This window comes from Trachypithecus francoisi, unplaced genomic scaffold (assembly GCF_009764315.1).
Source record: "Trachypithecus francoisi isolate TF-2019V2 unplaced genomic scaffold, Tfra_2.0 Lachesis_group8, whole genome shotgun sequence".
NCBI lineage: Eukaryota > Metazoa > Chordata > Mammalia > Primates > Cercopithecidae > Trachypithecus > Trachypithecus francoisi.
The window spans coordinates 108,821,869-108,838,484 of record NW_022681473.1 but is presented as its reverse complement, the minus strand read 5'-3'; the positions used below and the strand labels follow the sequence as shown (position 1 = coordinate 108,838,484).

Sequence of the window (16,616 nt, the reverse complement as noted above, 5' to 3'; positions counted from 1 at the left end):
TTCAAAAACTACATAAACCTCAATTTTTTAATTGTGGAAAATAGTGATTTTTCATAAAAATGTGATTTATGTTCACATGTAATTTGGTTTACTATTTTTAAATAAATTCATTTTTCTCATTTCTCATATTTTCTTTTAAATTTCTAATATAGTAACTATTGATAGATATAATCCACATGAATACAAGCTTCTCCATAAAGTCTTTCTTAATTTTTAAGAGTGTCAAGTGGTCCTGGCCAGGTGTGGTGGCTCATACTTATAACCCCACCACTTTGGGAAGGTGAGGCTTGCTTAGGTCCAGGAGTTTGAGACCAGCCTGGGCAACATGGAGAAATGTCATCTCTACAAAAAAATTTAAAAAAAAATTAGCCAGGCCTGGTGGTGCACACCGTTGGTCCCAGATACTTGGGAGGCTGAGAAGGGAGGGTCACTTGAGTTCAGGAGGTCAAGGCTGCATGAGCCATGTTAGTGCCACTGCACTCCAGCCTGGGTGACAGAGCAAGACCCTGTCTCAAACACCACCACCACCACCACCACCACCACACAAAAAAACAGATATATATTTTTAAAAAGTGGTCATAAGATCAAAAAGATTGAAAAGTGCTGCATTATGTCATGCTATTTGCCTTTAATATTTAAAATAATGATAGTAGAAAAAAATGTCTTTGTACAGATGCCTCCCTAAGTTTCTAAAAGGTTGCCAAAATGTATCGTAATGTGTTTTTGATTAGCATGTGTTCAGGCAGCCGCAACCCTCTGATCACATGTACAAAGAAAAAGATACCTTAAAATAAAATGGCTTAAATTACAGGTTGGTCCAAAAGCATTCTCATCAATTGAGGGGGAAAATCTAGAAAGAGAGCTCTACATACCTTAAATGATTTCAAACCAAGGCCTCTCCTGATGCTTAGGGAAGGATGATGTCTCACTAGTAAAAATAAGTGGCAAAACAAACATATTCCCTGACAGCTAAAGTTGAAGAAGTGTTTCCAATTAGTAACAAGAATTATCCTCGACATTATAGAGAAAATGGGAAACACCTACATTCAGCTACTTATCTGTCATGTTTTATGACATTTGTCATAAAACATCAAGAAGATAACAAGTTCAATTAAAAGGCAACTTTTTAATCAGGATAGATCCTCTTATATTTGAAGTTGGTATTAAACCTTTGGTAAACCAGTCATTTAGCTTGAAAGAGGGCAGTAAAAAATAGAAGTAACTGCTCACATGCAAATACAGAGTTTTATTATCTCCATTCCCAGGAGATGGCTATCAAAGAGCAAGTGGGAATGGTACGGGTACTTCTTTGTTGCACCTGATATATATATAGTTTGTAAACAAAGCCAGGAGATAAAACAGGTTAATTTCTGCAGAGTACATTTGAATAGTCTTAATTTTTAAAATGTTTAACTAAAAGATGGTATAAACTATTAAGCATTTTATTATGCTTATTAGCTCCGTCAGCCAAATGTGCCCCTGAATGACTGAAAACTAAAATATTATCCCAAGAATAAGTCAAATTACAAGTATATTTCAAAACCAAAATACAGAAAGTGCCGAAAGCAAGCAAGCCTTCTGAGCTAAAATGATGTTGGTAAAAGCACAGAAATGTTGGTATGTGAAGAAGCCCAGCACTGGGGACAGGAGTCATAGAGACATATGTTTCAATTAGGGTAGGATTAAAACCAAAGTTATCTTCAAGCGAGTCATAAAAGCTGGCCTATTAACCTCACCGAACTTTATACTTAAAAATAGTTAAAATAGCAAATTTTGTTATATATATTTCACCACAATTAAAAATCAATAATGTAATATACCGAAACCCATCTGATTATACACTTTAAATGGATGAATTATATGATATGTGAATATCTCAATAAAGCAGTTAAAAAAACAACAAACCTACCCCATATGCTAGGGCAAGCCCACCTACCAGCACCGTCATGAAGGTTTAGCCGTGTTGCTAGGGATGCTCCAATAAGCAGGAAGATGTCTGACAGTCACTGACAGTAAAATGAATTACAGGCTCCTCGACTCCTCAACTTTTCTAATACAACTTGGACAAGACAAATCAACCAGAATACAAATAAAAAGTCACATACTTGGTTCCTTTAAGCTTATTTAATATTTGAACTCTTATTTTCTATTTTCCCAGACCCCAGAAAACAGAAAGTTTTTAGATGACCAATATTTTGTTCCAGAAACATACAGCCTTATCAGCTAATTCATAAAAGAGCTATTTTACAAAGGTACATCTGGATAATTAGAACAATAAAGTCTTTTAGGCATTTCAAAATGTGATCAGTAAAAATACATGATTATTAATAAAGTTTTTTAAAAGATAGTTCCAGGTATTTTTTAAAAGCAATTTCTGTTAAAGAGTACATGATTGTATGGTGAACAAGGAAAATAAAATGTTCTAGTAGGAAGAGGCTTATTAAAAATAACCAACAGTGTGCATATTACAGTTACCATTTTTGGAGTATATCTGCTTAGCAGTTGGCACCTGGAAATGGCGGGGAAGGCTTCCTTCTAGGAGGTACTTTTTTTCCTACCAATTTATTATCAAAACCCTCAATACCAGTGGGAAAGGCATAAGGAACAAGGCAAAAGGAACTCTTGAGGAAAGAAAAATTTTGCAGATGACTCTGAAAAGTGGTGGAAATGTCAGGAAAAAAAATGATTTATAAAACAAAAATTGTAATATAAGGGGGAAAAGCTAGCCATTAGGAAGCTGACTGTCAGGTCTGCTAATTTTGTGTGCTAGCTACTTGAGGTCCTATGCACACAGTTCTCAATGGTGCCCTCTGTGACATATAGGGAAGGAAATATTGACCAAAGCTCTAGTAACTCAAAACCATACATCGACTTCAGAGAAGAACGCTTCCACTTCGAAATATGGAAGCCCCAATGTATTACACCAAATTTACTAACATCAAAGAGGAAAAAAAGATGCCAGTAAAAGACAATTCACAGGAAGCATAACTGCTTTCCTTAGCTTCTAAAAATAATTTTTAAACGGACTTCTCTATTACCACAGTAGATCCTCCCTCCTACCCCAAAACCAAGTAACAACAAAAACTTTTTTAAAAGGGGATTCATCCTTCCTAACAGCCATTAGAAGTTGCTGTGGGAAAAAAGAAAGCCAAAAAGCTTATGAAATATACCTCCCATGCAATATAATATAATATAATACATAGTTACAATTTCGGTTCTAAAAGTCAATATAATTCAAGCAGTCCAAGTTAGGTGATTTTAAAGTATGCAAAATATATAGCTTAGAAGGTAGTAATCACGATGTTAAATTACAGCACTTTGGGGGCTCGCTGATTTGCCTTGATTAACTGTTCTCTGAAAAGGAAGGAGACACTCTACATGCAATTTGCCACTTCACAGCAAAGGAGCCATTAAGCCCACAGAAGACAGCACAGTGTCACAGCAGGTCACTTCCATAGCTAAAATGCAGCCTGCTTGCTCTGGGAAGGTAGCTTTCTTGGTACACCACCTTTGTGCCCTTTAGCAGGGAAGTAGATTTCAACTTCTAGTCACGTCCCTTACAGAAAACTCCTTTGATGGTGACCAGTCTCACTCAAAGACAGGCTGCATATCTAATTCCATCATCCTGAAAGGAAGATGTCATAACCCAAGCCGAATGGATGTGATTATAATGACCAAAATGAAATGGAAGGCGTGGGAGGCCAAGTTGGGAGGGAGAAGAGAAGTTAGGTTGATAAGACAAAAAGAACATTCAAAAATTATGAGATATTTTCAGAATTAGACTTCATCTTGGGGCTTTGTTTGAAAATCTAGATATGAATTTATTTGAAAGTACTAGAGCTATGGTCAAAGTATTTTTCCAGTTAGTCCTGTTAAGAGTTCCAAGCAGAAACTGAACTGCAGGGAAAGCAAATAATTACTAAGGACAAGATACTGGCTGAACTAGAGAAACTGAAACTTTGCTAACCTACAAGCTTCTTAATTGAGTGCTACAGAATTACATAATTACCCTGTAGTGTGTGAAGTTAAGAGGAAAGTTTTTATATTTACTTTTTTCCTGATTAATTGCCCCCGATGGTGTTCGTGTCAAGTGGCTACAGGTGTAACCCTTTTAATTGAGAATGACATTATTTCTAGCAGCACAATGTAACCATTTGGTTTTTACTTGTTCCTCCTAAGAGATACAGAAAGTTCCAAATCCCAAGCTTCAATTATATATTAGCTTCTGCTTCTAAAATTTTTAATCCCATTCTGAGTTAAATTATACTTGGCTTATGACTAAAAATATAATTCCAATTTATAGATGAGGTCTAAAGATGCAAGTTGATCTACCTAAAAACACAGATCAGTTTAGGACAGAAACAGAAATCTGGACATAGATAAATAAACTTGCTAAGTTGTAGTGGTGTTTATCAAAGTAGGTGGGCATCCCTTACCATTTGTGGTGAAAAAATAATCTTTGGGCTGCAGGGAAGCATTACAATTACATCCTGGCAACCCACAGAGTTCAGAGGGCACCAATGAAAGATGTGAGCAATGGATGAACTCCTTGTTTATTAACAGAATTTATAGACTTCATTTTAGTTGGCAAAAATACTTCAAAACATATATACCTAATGCACAAGGAAAACCAAAGAAAGTCAATATAATTGAAGGAGTTCTCAAATTACAATTCTGAAGCATCCTCTGTGGGGTGCTGCTAATGCTACTATTCATCCTAGAGCAGGCAGTTACCAACACCTTGCCTGCAGTGTCCAGTGTATGTGATGGTCTGCAATTTTTAAGGTCAATCATGGCCCAGTGTGGAAAGAGCTGCAGCAGTGAAGTCAGAGGAAGTGCTTCTGGAGCTGGTGTGAGCAGTTCTGCCTTCACCATATCTTTCTCCACTCCACCCTTGGCTCTCCTTTTGACTCAGGGCCCTTTGGCACCATCAGTGCAAAAATTAGAGTCAAACCTCCAGGTACTAAAATTTTACTGGCCTTATAATCAGCAGTACCCGTGACTAATGATAGCCATGATTCAACTCAGTAGTGATTCAATTAGATAACCTTCCCAAACTCTTTACCCACTCCCATCCCACCCCTTCCTTAGCAACTCCCACCCCTGCCGCTATCCGAAGCATTTCCATTTGTTTTTACTTCCTGCTCAATCTGCAGGGACAGTTTTACACAAGTGCCAATGTCTAATGTATAATTATAAAAATGAAATGATACCAAGAATAACAAATTTATAGTCAAGAAAATAAAATTTGCTTTCCTCTCCCACCCAAATCCCAACCCTCCATAGAAAAGACGACAATGGAAGAAAACACACCCATTTTCAAGTGCCTGCTATTTAGTACATTGAGGATTCCTGTTAATTGTGGTTGATCCCAGCTACAGAGAAGAGGTGCTTGCCTCAGGGTGGAAGGAAGCCCATCCACTCTCTGACCATAGCACCTGGGCACATAAGAGCCACAGGGCATAGCACACCTTTGAGGTGACCCTCAGAGAAGCAGCCCACCGGACAGCAGGGAGCTTGGAATACAGTTTAGTGAAGCAAGGTGCTTCTCCCTTCCCCTTCTCCCTTCCTTCTCGTCTTCACCTCTCTACCCATCTTGCGCATACCCCATCCTGACCCCTTTGCTTCAGGAGCCGTCGATCCTTGGGTGTACTAAAGACAAAGGGCTAAAACTCTCACTACTCAATTAAAACAAAACAAGGCAAATACAAATTAAAATGTGCTTTCAAATACGGAATGAAGTCAAATAAATACATCTGATTTTCTCTTTTTCTTAAATCTAAGTACAATTTCATATCCTACACCCAAAGCTCTATACATTTGGTTTTTATTCTGAATCAAAATGAATTTCCGATAGTGAGGAGAGTAGAGTGAGGGAATGGATATTCCCTCACTAACAGATTAGTGCAGCTGCCACACTGTGAAGAACTAGTCCCACTCTGGGCACCTTGGGACATGGCTAATCCCAGGTGGTTCACAGGCAGATCCTCTGTCACACTCTCTCTGCATCCACACTGGAGCCAGGATGTGGTGAGACATGGCCGATACTCCAAATCCAACAACCTGCAGTCACCTCCAGGACACGCAGCTCTAACTTTTATCTGAGAAGAATAAAGATACATGGAAGTGATATTAAGAAAAAGAATTATTAACATTGCAAAGAATACCCATGACATCTGTGGGCGTGGTTCACTCTTTGTTTCTGAATCAGTATGTAAGCAGATGAGTACAAACTGCTGCATAGAACACAGATCCATCTGCAGTCAGGGGAGACACCAGCCACACTGTCAGCAGAGGCAAGTGCACCAACAAATCCTCCACACTAGGGAGTCACAGCAGCACCAGTAAGCCTCACACCGAATCTGTGATTTACCAGGCTTCCCACTACTCTGCCTTCTGCTTTGAAAGGTGAAAAGAGAGAGAAGAGGGGATGGTATGGGAACTGACAACTGCAGTTCCTCTTAGAGAAGAGTAGAGTCAGCAGGCATGAGCTTCCGCTTGATATATGTTTAGAAACAGGCACTTCTTAAAAGACAGAAAAGAAATGGAATCTCAGAAGGTTTTCACTTCAAAGGATGATAAGTCATTTCATTCAGTGAAGGATGATTAGTCTAGAGTGGGGAACCCATAACTTTTACATACCTGAGTGCTTGTCTGTGAGGGCTGATCCAGCCAGCCTTTGGCAAAGAATGGTGTAACTTTCCTCCACCTTCTGTGAAATAAAACCCATAGGTTTTTTTTATTCAAACATCATGAAAACAAAACAAAACAAAAACTTCTGAGAACAGAAAAGAAGGCCTTTTTACATTACAGGTACAAGCCCCCAAATTTCAAAAATACTAATTTCATCACTAAAAATTTTGTTAGTGGGAAGTAAAAAGTAAATTTCATTCCTTTTAACAATTTCTCGGCCGGGCGCGGTGGCTCAAGCCTGTAATCCCAGCACTTTGGGAGGCCGAGACGGGCGGATCACGAGGTCAGGAGATCGAGACCATCCTGGCTAACATGGTGAAACCCCATCTCTACTAAAAATACAAAAACTAGCCAGGCGAGGTGGCGGGTGCCTGTAGTCCCAGCTACTCGGGAGGCTGAGGCAGGAGAATGGCGTAAACCCGGGAGGCGGAGCTTGCAGTGAGCTGAGATCTGGCCACTGCACTCCAGTCCGGGCGACAGAGCGAGACTCCGCCTCAAAAAAAACCAAAAAAACAAAAAAAAACCAATTTCTCCATTGAATGAATAATTTAGGATTTTTCCATGTAAAAAGAAAGTAGAGGTGGTAACCATAAATGCAATTCTCCCACCCCGAAGAGTCACCCTGCACATGGTCCTGTCATCATGTGCATGAGCTCTAGTCATGCAGCACATAAAGCCAAGGCAGCCTGCATACATTATGACGGTCCCTTAAGACTATGGGTGGGGCGCGGTGGCTCACGCCTGTAATCCCAGCACTTTGGGAGGCCGAGGCAGGTGGATCACCAGAGATCAGGAGCTCCAGACCAGCCTGGCCAACATGGTGAAATCTCATCTCTACTAAAAATACAAAAATTAGCTGGGGCCAGGCACAGTGGCTCAGGCCTGTAATCCCAGCACTTTGGGAGGCCGAGGTGGGTGGATCATGAGGTCAGGAGTTCGAGACCAGCCTGGCCAACATAGTGAAACCCCATCTCTACTAAAGATAGAAAAAAATCAGTTGGGCATGGTGGCAAGCATCTGTAATCCCAGCTACTTGGGAGGTTGAGGCAGGAGAATGGCGTGAACCTGGGAGGCAGAGGTTGCAGTGAGCAGAGATAGCGCCATTGCACTCCAGCCCGGGTGACCGAGTGAGACTCTGTCTCAAAAAAAAAAAAAAAAAAGATAAACAATGCCAATCTCAACTTTTTACCCAGGCCTATTCATGGATCATAGTCAAAGAAAACATACAAATCTAGAACCTGGACAAGTTTATTGATATCAGCATTTTGATCACCCTATTCTTCGCCTCGCTAAATGTTTCTTACAACCAAGTCCTATGGATGTGGAAGCATGAGGTACCTTTAAGTGTTCAAGGTCAGCCTCTATCTTATGAATGTACTCCATGATCTGGCTCTGCGAATCTGCACAAGAGGAGGGACTCTGGATCTCAAAACAGGAATCCTCCATAGCTCCCCAGCGCTGCTGGACCAGAAATTCGGGGGTGAATGGTGAAACTGCCCCATCAGAGTGAGTGTTCTGAGGAGAATGTTGCTGCTGGTGGGTGGATTCCATAGCAGGGATGCCTGTCATGGGCTGCAGGGTAAGTGAGGAAGCAACTTCCTCATCTGTGGAACTCTCCTGCACTGGGTCATAGCCATCAAGGATCAAATAGTTTCCTATGGATAGAGACAGAATAGTTTGATAAGACCAGTGCTGCCATTAGAAAACAGAAATAGCACAGTGTGCTGACAACTTCAACTTGAAAAGTTATTAAGAGAGGGAAAAGCCATTAATTCCTGAGTTTAGTTTTAGGTACATCAGAATTTCCTCACTTCAGATGAAAGCTAAACTCCGCAAACTTTCATGGTAATTTCCAAAAAATTTCATTTCAAAAGTTTAAAGCTGGAAACTACAGTGCCTAAATGATCTTGCCACCACTTCCCCTGCCAAACGCCTCTCTTGCCCCATCTCCTGCCATTGTCTCCCTTACCCAGTGTTCAATCACCACAAAAAGCTTGCTCTTGACACAAAGCCTCTGCCCCACTCTGCTCTCTGCTGGAACAATCTGCTCCCAGGTACCCACCTGGCTTTACTCCCTCATTTCATTGAGGTCTCTGCTCAAATGCTACCTCTTCAGAAGTCCTATTCCCTGATCATCCTGTTTGCCTTCATTACTCTCTGTCCCCTTAGTCTGACTTATGTTTCTTCCTAATACTTCTGAAGTCTATTTATTTGTTTACTTATTTACCATGCTTCTTTGCTCTAGCTTCATGAGAAGAGGGGATTTTTCCATGTTTTATTCACTGCTATATCTCCCTGCACCCACGATGAGGTCGGGTACAGAGTAGATTCAGTATTTATCAAACGAAGGAATAAATATTGCACTTGTGTGGACACACACACACACCTGGATACCAACACAACACCCATTTCAACATACAGGACAGTTAGCAATGATCGAAAACAAAATCAAAGTGTAAGTGTGAAAGATACTTGCCTGAGATGCGTAAATTAACATCCTTCTCTTCCTTGTTAACTGCTCCATCACCTTCTGATGGATTCTCATCACTATGTGCTTCACGGGCATCAAAAAAGTGCTCTCCACTGTCATCAAGACCCCCTTCTGGCTCCATGGTAGGCATCTCTGGGGTCATAATCATGTGGTCCATTACTAAAATGTTACTTGCCTGGCTATCCTGGGGTGCCAGTCCCACTGAATCCCGTGGAGCAGAAGATTCAGTTGAAGTCCGTGGACTGTAACAAGTTGCAATGTCACCAGTTCCAGTTCTAAAGGGCCTATGTCCTTCACCAGAATGATAGGCCTTAATATTTTCAGAGTTCTGGATGACACTGTCTGTCTGCAGCCCCTGAGAGGCTGTCCTATATCTTGGGAAATGTCGCCAGTCTTCCTGAGCGCTCTTCTCAGTCAAACCGAGCTGCTGCACCAGCAACTGCTTCAACAAACCCACTAAACGATTTAGGAAGGAGGCGGGAAAAAAAAGCATATTCACAACTATAACCTCAGGCTGCAAGAATTAAATTAGCTGAATTATCAATTATCTTTAAAAGTATCTTTTAATGACATATTAAAATGTTAATTAATTTCATATAATCATTTTATTTCATACAATCATTTTCCATTTTATTTTGAAGATGAAATAAAGCACCATCTTTTAGAGAAGATTTACCGTTAAACTATACTTGAAAAGATCTAAGCATTTCTGAATAGGAAGGTACTCCTATTTAGAACTCCTGAATAACCAATATCATGCCTCTATTTTTTCTTCTATATAACTAGAATAATACCCTAAAGGTACTTCTTAAGAATGTTGAAAGGCTGTGTTAAGCTAAACAGAAAAAGCTAAAAGTTCTGCTTTTTCCAGATCCAGACACTATATGCATATTATTTCCTCTAATTTCATGAGATACATACATATACTAAAAATAAGAACCAATTTAATTTTGAATGGGCCAAGTGTATGCTATGAGGTCACCCAGACAATGACAGAGTTACTGGGACAATATTAGTCAAACCATCAGAAATCATTAAGACTGTTAATTCAGGAGAATGTATAAAAAATAATGTAGTTTTAAATAACCAACTCTCTGCTCTCATCACTAGCTTAATGTCTGTCATGTTTCTTTAGGCAACAAGTTCCACTCAGGTCTCGGATCCTGTCCTTCTGCTCTACAATCACTTCCTGAGAGATGCTTGGAAGTCTCATGGCTGTGATGCTCAAATCTCTATCTCTTCCTAACCTCTCCCTCAAGTTTGACTCCTAAAACTCTAACTTCCTGCTAGTTACTCACTCTTTAATGTTTTGTCATTCATTATCTTAATCTTGACATGCTTTAAAACTGAGCCTATAATTCTACCAAATAAAAAAAAAAATAAAACAGAAAGTACAATGAAATTATCTTAATCTTGACATGCTTTAAAACTGAGCCTATAATTCTACCAAAAAAAAAAAAAAAAAAAACAGAAAGTACAATGGAAGGAGGTGGGGGAAGCAGTGGTAGTCCTTTTCTGACTCTTTTTATCTCTAAATATTCCCTTTCCTTTGACCTCACATCCAAACAAGTCAATTGTTTTAAGCATTTGATGACTTCTCACTTCCTTCTTATTCCTTTTGATAACATTCTAGTCCAAACTCTTTTAGTCTCAGGCCAGACTATTATAATAGTTTATTTAGTAAGTACACCATTCCATACCTGTTTCCATTCAAATCCTTCCACAGCTCTCAGCCAGATTAATCTTGTTTCATACCTTTAGTCATATGCTGGTTTAGACATTTCAAATGGTTCTCCCCAGCCAGAGAAATTGTTCTCAGCCTTTTTCTCACCTCAATACAACTGAGAGATACGCTATCCTCCCATTGTAACAGTGATTCTGAACCAGGCTGCGGGGTGGGAAGCTAACAGGGTGGCGTGTGTGTGTGTGTGTGTCTGTGGCATGGGCCATTGTAGAGAATACTATAATTCCACAATAAAACCAGAAGAATAAGTGGAGTTTGATAAATCCACATACTTGAGGGATGGCACATCAGTTCCATACTTATCTGTAATAAGTTATGAATAAAACTTACAATTTCTTAGTGCATCCAATGCCCACCGTTCTTCTGAGACAGGCAGGTGTGAATCTGGGATTGTGATTTGATAATCTTCTCCAACTTCCTTTAGTGTCCCATCTGTATGTTGTTCCTTTGCAAACTGTCTCTCAGCCACAAAGAGATCACGTACCTCTGATTTCCCAGAGGTACTCAGTGAATGAGACTGAGGTTTTGATGATATTAAGGTAGATTCTAATCCCAAATCTCTGTCTGTCCAATGAAAAAGAAAAGGTAGACTATAGTTAAACAAAGCTTTTAACTTTTAACATGAAGTATTCAGGCAAGAATCAGAAAAACAACTCCATACACTACAGAGATCATCTGTAAGCAAAACATACAGCACATAGATCAGTGTTACACTGACACACACGGCTCAAAAGCAAAGTTTGTTAAATTGAATCTCTGATGCTGGAATCTGCATAAATCAAACAGTATTAAAGTTTCTTTGCATTTTATTTTATTTTATTTCTTTTTTTTTTTTTTTTCTTTTTTGGCATTTTGGTCTTAGTTGCCCAGGCTGGAGTGCAATGGCACGATCTTGGCTCACTGCAACCTTCGCTTCCTGGGTTCAAGCAATTCTCCCCGCCTCAGCCTCCCAAGTAGCTGGGATTACAGGCACCCACCACCATGCCCAGCTAATTTTTGTATTAGAGACAGGGTTTCGTCATGTTGGTCAGGTTGGCCTCTAACTCCTGACCTCAGGTGATCGGCCTATCTCGACCTCCCAAAGTGCTGGGATTACAGGTTTGAGCTGCACCCGGCCAGCATTTTAATAGATAATAGAGCACATTCTCCCTTGAACTTGTCAGAAAAGTGTACCTGGACTCTGCAAACCAGTGACTGAGATGCCATGCTGTTCCTCTTTTAATTTTGAAGGATCTTCTTCATCATTATCTCCTCTGTAAAGGAAAAAACAACAACAACAATCTTTTAGCTTCCTGAGGTACCTAAACATCATTGCAACAAAATGTAATAATTATCCTAGTCTTTTCCAACCCAAAACATAAAAAGTCCTACTACAATGCAAAGGAACACTCACTCGCCAGGTGTTGACTGGGGTAATGGAATTGGCTTTGTGGATTGCTCCTTCACTGATGCAGCCATCCGACAGATTAGGTCCTGCCAGCTTCAGAAAGTTGGAAAGAAATTCAAAATACAAAAAAGAAACAACAAAAGAAATATCCTTTAAATATACTCAGAAAACAAAAAGAAAAACAGAACTAAACAAAAACCAATCAATCAACCAATCAAAAAAAAAACACTCCACTCTGCCAGAGAATATCTTTATTTTGGCAACACACTATTAAGCTGAGAGTCCAAAACTATACCTTAAGAAAAATCTAACAACATTATGAAGACATTACCCATTAAAAAAACTTCACCTGACATTTTCCATAATTTTTTCTTTAGGAAATAAACTTCCAGAATAGGATCAAAATAAAAGGCATCAATCTAAAAAAGAACAATTTCATAGTAGAACATCTCTAAAAGAGTAGAGGAAGTGCTTGGTTTCCATACATTATAAAAACAAAGTTAAGTTTACAGAGTATTATGCTTGGGATAATGAAAATAGTAGCTATAGCAAGGTAGCCCTATCTAATACATACACAGTCTTTTCAGAAACTGTCTGTGCCACCAGTTCATAAATCTGAGCTCCATTGTCTGACATGGAGATGACGAATAAAGCTTTGTTATCTGGAAAAAACAAGACAAGATTACTCTAACACTCTGATCTTGGGAGATCATAAGGGATGTTTTTAGAGTCTTGAAATAGTCCACTCCTTAAACTAGATAAAGGTTACATATATTTACTTAAAATTCATCAAGATGTACAGTTAAAATCTGTGCAACTTACCATATTAACCTATTTATTGTATTATATTTATTGTACTTCAATAAAACAAAGATTATACAAATTAGCACTAATTCCACAATAATTTACTAGAAATAAAAGGATGTCAAAAATCCAAATTACTGGCTGGGCATGGTGGCTCACGCCTGTAATCCCAGCACTTTAGGAGGCTGAGGCAGGTGGACTGCTTTGAGCTCAGGAGTTTGAGACCAGCCTGGGCAGCATGGCGAAACGCTGCCTCTACAAAAAACAAAAAAATTGGCCAGGCCATGGTGGTACATGCCTGTAGTCCCAGCTACTCAGGAGGCTGAGGTTGAAGAACTGCTTGAGCACGAGATGCAGAGGTTGCAGTGTGCCAAGGATGCACCACTGCACTCCAGCCTGGGTGATAGGGTGAGACCCTCGTCTCAAAAGAAAAAAAAAAAAAAAAAAAATCCAAATTACCAAATCAAATGCTATTACTCTTTTGCATGTATTTTGAACTGCCCTTTTGCTAAGTTGTTAATAATATTCAGTGAATAGTGGAGAAAAGAGGTCACAAATTTATTTTGCCACCATGAAACTAACAAGTTTTAAAAGGGACCCCTTTGTTAATAGAGTTAAAATATAACTTGCCAGTCAAATTGGATTTTTAATCAAAATTCCATCCATCTCTTCAGTTTTTATTTTTTTCTCACCAAATCAAAAAACATACCACCCTAAATGAAAGGCTTTTCACTGGGATCTATCAATGATTTGAACATAAAGAACCAAAGTAATAGCATAAAAATTTTCAAATACAGAAAACCATTCACAGAATCTAGACACCCTAAATAACTTTGGGGTATAAACTCTTAGGTCTCTTTCTAAGCAGTAAATTTCACGTAATTTGCTTAAGGATATAAAAATAGCAAGACTTTATGCCACTTGTGTTACTTAAACAGCACTGAGTATCTTATGCAACTTCACAATGAATCTGGAAATTAGTATCCTTCGGTGGACATACTTGCCTGTTGCCACTTGTCGAACCAACACTGTACTCAACTTAATGACAGGGCTAAACGTATGTTTGCTATCAGCTGTAGATGCCAGAATCTTACTATGACACCTTAACACCAGTCTATCATCCTGCTTTTGTAACAATACAAGAATGTCTTCCAGCAGCAATGTGTATAAATCTAGAAATAAAAGTGCAGAAAAAAATGGTAAGTACAGAAATTGAGATGTCTTTGATTAACTTTATAATGATTCAACAGACGAATTTTATTTCTGTTAAAGCTACAAAATTTTCAAAATTGACTTGTTTATTATCTTTTAAAATTTCATTTTCAATAATTCATTTTTATTGTATTTCACTAAAGTGTCAATCTGTGACTAACAGGAAATAAAAAACAACAAGCTGGGTGTGGTGGTGTGCGCCTATAATCCTGGCTACTAGGGAGGCTAAGGCAGGAGGATCACTTAAGCCCAGGAGTTCGAGGCAGCAGTGCACCATGATTGCATCTGTGAATAGCCACTACACTTCAGCCTGGGCAACATAGTAAGACCTTGTTTCTGAAAAAGCAAAAACAGTTCCTCATCATAGACAGTTTAAGAAGTACTGGTCTAAAGAAAGCTTACAAAGCATACGAAGACTCACTAGCATATAAGAATGATGGAAATAGGACTAAATCAGATCTCTGTTACATTCCTAAATGAATAACACGTTACATATAATGAAATAACACAAGCAGATCTACAAATGTACAAGTAACACGAGGTAGCACTGCTAACTGCTGGGAGAATGGTTCGCTCCTCTTCCTTTTGTCATAGGAAACTCCTATTTCTTCCCTTTTGCCACTCTCCCCAAAACTAACAGACAATATCAGACCTACCAATAGTTTTATCTCTATTCACCTTCCAAACCAATGGCCCTTCATGAATCATCTTCCTTTTTGTTAAATCCAAATTCTGGCAAAATAAAGAAAATCATGCACAAATAATTTCCAAGTACTCAGTAACATGATATTCTATATAATACAGTCTCTTTTTAAGAAATTCTTAATATAAAATACACCATTTACATCAACTATCATTATTGCTATTTGTCAGTTCTTGAAAATGGCACAAAGGCCATGTTAAAGTAATCTGCATATGATTTTCTAAAAAGGAAAATGTATCTTGCAGAAAAACATTCAGGAGTACTATCTTCCAAACCTCATTCTAAACAGATAATAACAGATTATGAAAATCAAGTTACAAACATTCAGCCACTAGAGTCTCAACGTATCCTTTAATTTTTCTATGAATAATTGGATGAGCATGGTACATATGCTTGTCTATAAGAAAGCGGCTTGAGTTCCAAGGCTCTAATTTCAAAGAAGGTTCTAAGAAATAGTACTCATGAAAAGTCCAGGTACTACTCAGGCTTGGTCTAAATATTAACAACTTATTAGTAAGAGAATCATCTTTTAGTATTAGCAGCTCTAGAAAACTCTCATTCTTTGGAAGTTAAGGGGAATAAGCACATTTACAAGCTTGTTGACAAAGTATTAATATATGACATAAAAGTCTATTTTAACGGCCACCAAATAAATCTGCCAAAAACACCACCTAGTGAAATGGTACAAAAAGACTTAAAATCCGAAAAAGTTAACACATAAGCCCACATACTAGAAGTGGCAATTAGTAAACATTCTACTATCTTTCCTATAATGGTTCCAACTTTTATGATTTTGAAGACCCTCATGAGAAAATAATATGTTATCTTGTGTTATTAAATGACCTGGAAAGTTACCACAGTAAACAGTCCTACCCTTATTTAAACTACAGAACACTGGCTGGACATGGTGGCTCATGCCTGTAATCCCCACACTGTGGGAGGCTGAGAAAGGAGCGCTTGAGCCCGGGAGTTCTGGACCAGCCTAACAACACAGCAAGACCTTGTCTTTACAAAACATAGAATTAGCTGGGCATGGTGGCATATACCTATAGTACTAGCTGCTAGGGAGGCTGAGGTGGGTGGACTGCCTGAGTCCAGGAGGTCAAGGCTGCAGTGAGCCAAGATCACACCACTGCATTCCAGCCTAGGCAACAGAGCGAGACCCTGTCTGAAACAAACTACAGAACACAATACAATTAAATTTTATAATAATTAGTGTCCCTTAGTCTCCTGCCAATTGCTGTCATGTAACATTACAGTTTCATGCAAGATATTCCTCTAATGAAAGACTAATCTTCATACAGATCAGGCATTTAAAAGGCAGCAAAAAAATCATAAATACAGATAATCTATGATACAAGAACTCCTTCAGGTGATGTATATTCCCATTGAGATGTTAATTACCTGCCAGGTCTTTAGCAAATTTTATTTTATTTTTTAAATTATGATTAGACCATCTCTCACCCTGAGCTCTTCAACATTTGGGTACTCTGACAACTTCAGGCTGGAGGTATCAAGGCGACGCTGATAATCTTCGAGGCGCTGAAAATTAGACAGGGTGGAACCAAAGTTAGTGTTTTGG

The 16,616-nt window shown here is 38.8% G+C and overlaps 1 protein-coding gene across 4 annotated transcripts in view; it reads right to left on the bottom strand.

Annotated features, from left to right (window-relative positions):
- Positions 1-2,105: 2,105 nt before the first annotated feature.
- ARHGEF12 (Rho guanine nucleotide exchange factor 12) overlaps positions 2,106-16,616 on the bottom strand; it is a 149,686-nt gene continuing 135,175 nt past the window's right edge. For 3 of the 4 annotated variants that reach the window (XM_033207811.1, XM_033207812.1, XM_033207814.1), the window contains 11 exons: positions 16,499-16,576; positions 14,988-15,063; positions 14,124-14,291; positions 12,890-12,977; positions 12,322-12,408; positions 12,102-12,181; positions 11,259-11,492; positions 9,170-9,640; positions 8,032-8,348; positions 6,643-6,712; positions 2,110-6,101 (listed from right to left, as the gene is read on the bottom strand). In XM_033207811.1, coding sequence (XP_033063702.1) covers positions 6,091-6,101; positions 6,643-6,712; positions 8,032-8,348; positions 9,170-9,640; positions 11,259-11,492; positions 12,102-12,181; positions 12,322-12,408; positions 12,890-12,977; positions 14,124-14,291; positions 14,988-15,063; positions 16,499-16,576 — 1,680 coding nt within the window. In that variant the 3' untranslated portion in view covers positions 2,110-6,090. Of the gene's footprint in view, positions 6,102-6,642; positions 6,713-8,031; positions 8,349-9,169; positions 9,641-11,258; positions 11,493-12,101; positions 12,182-12,321; positions 12,409-12,889; positions 12,978-14,123; positions 14,292-14,987; positions 15,064-16,498; positions 16,577-16,616 lie in introns of all 4 variants that reach the window. The other variant, XM_033207815.1, reaches the window with a different exon arrangement.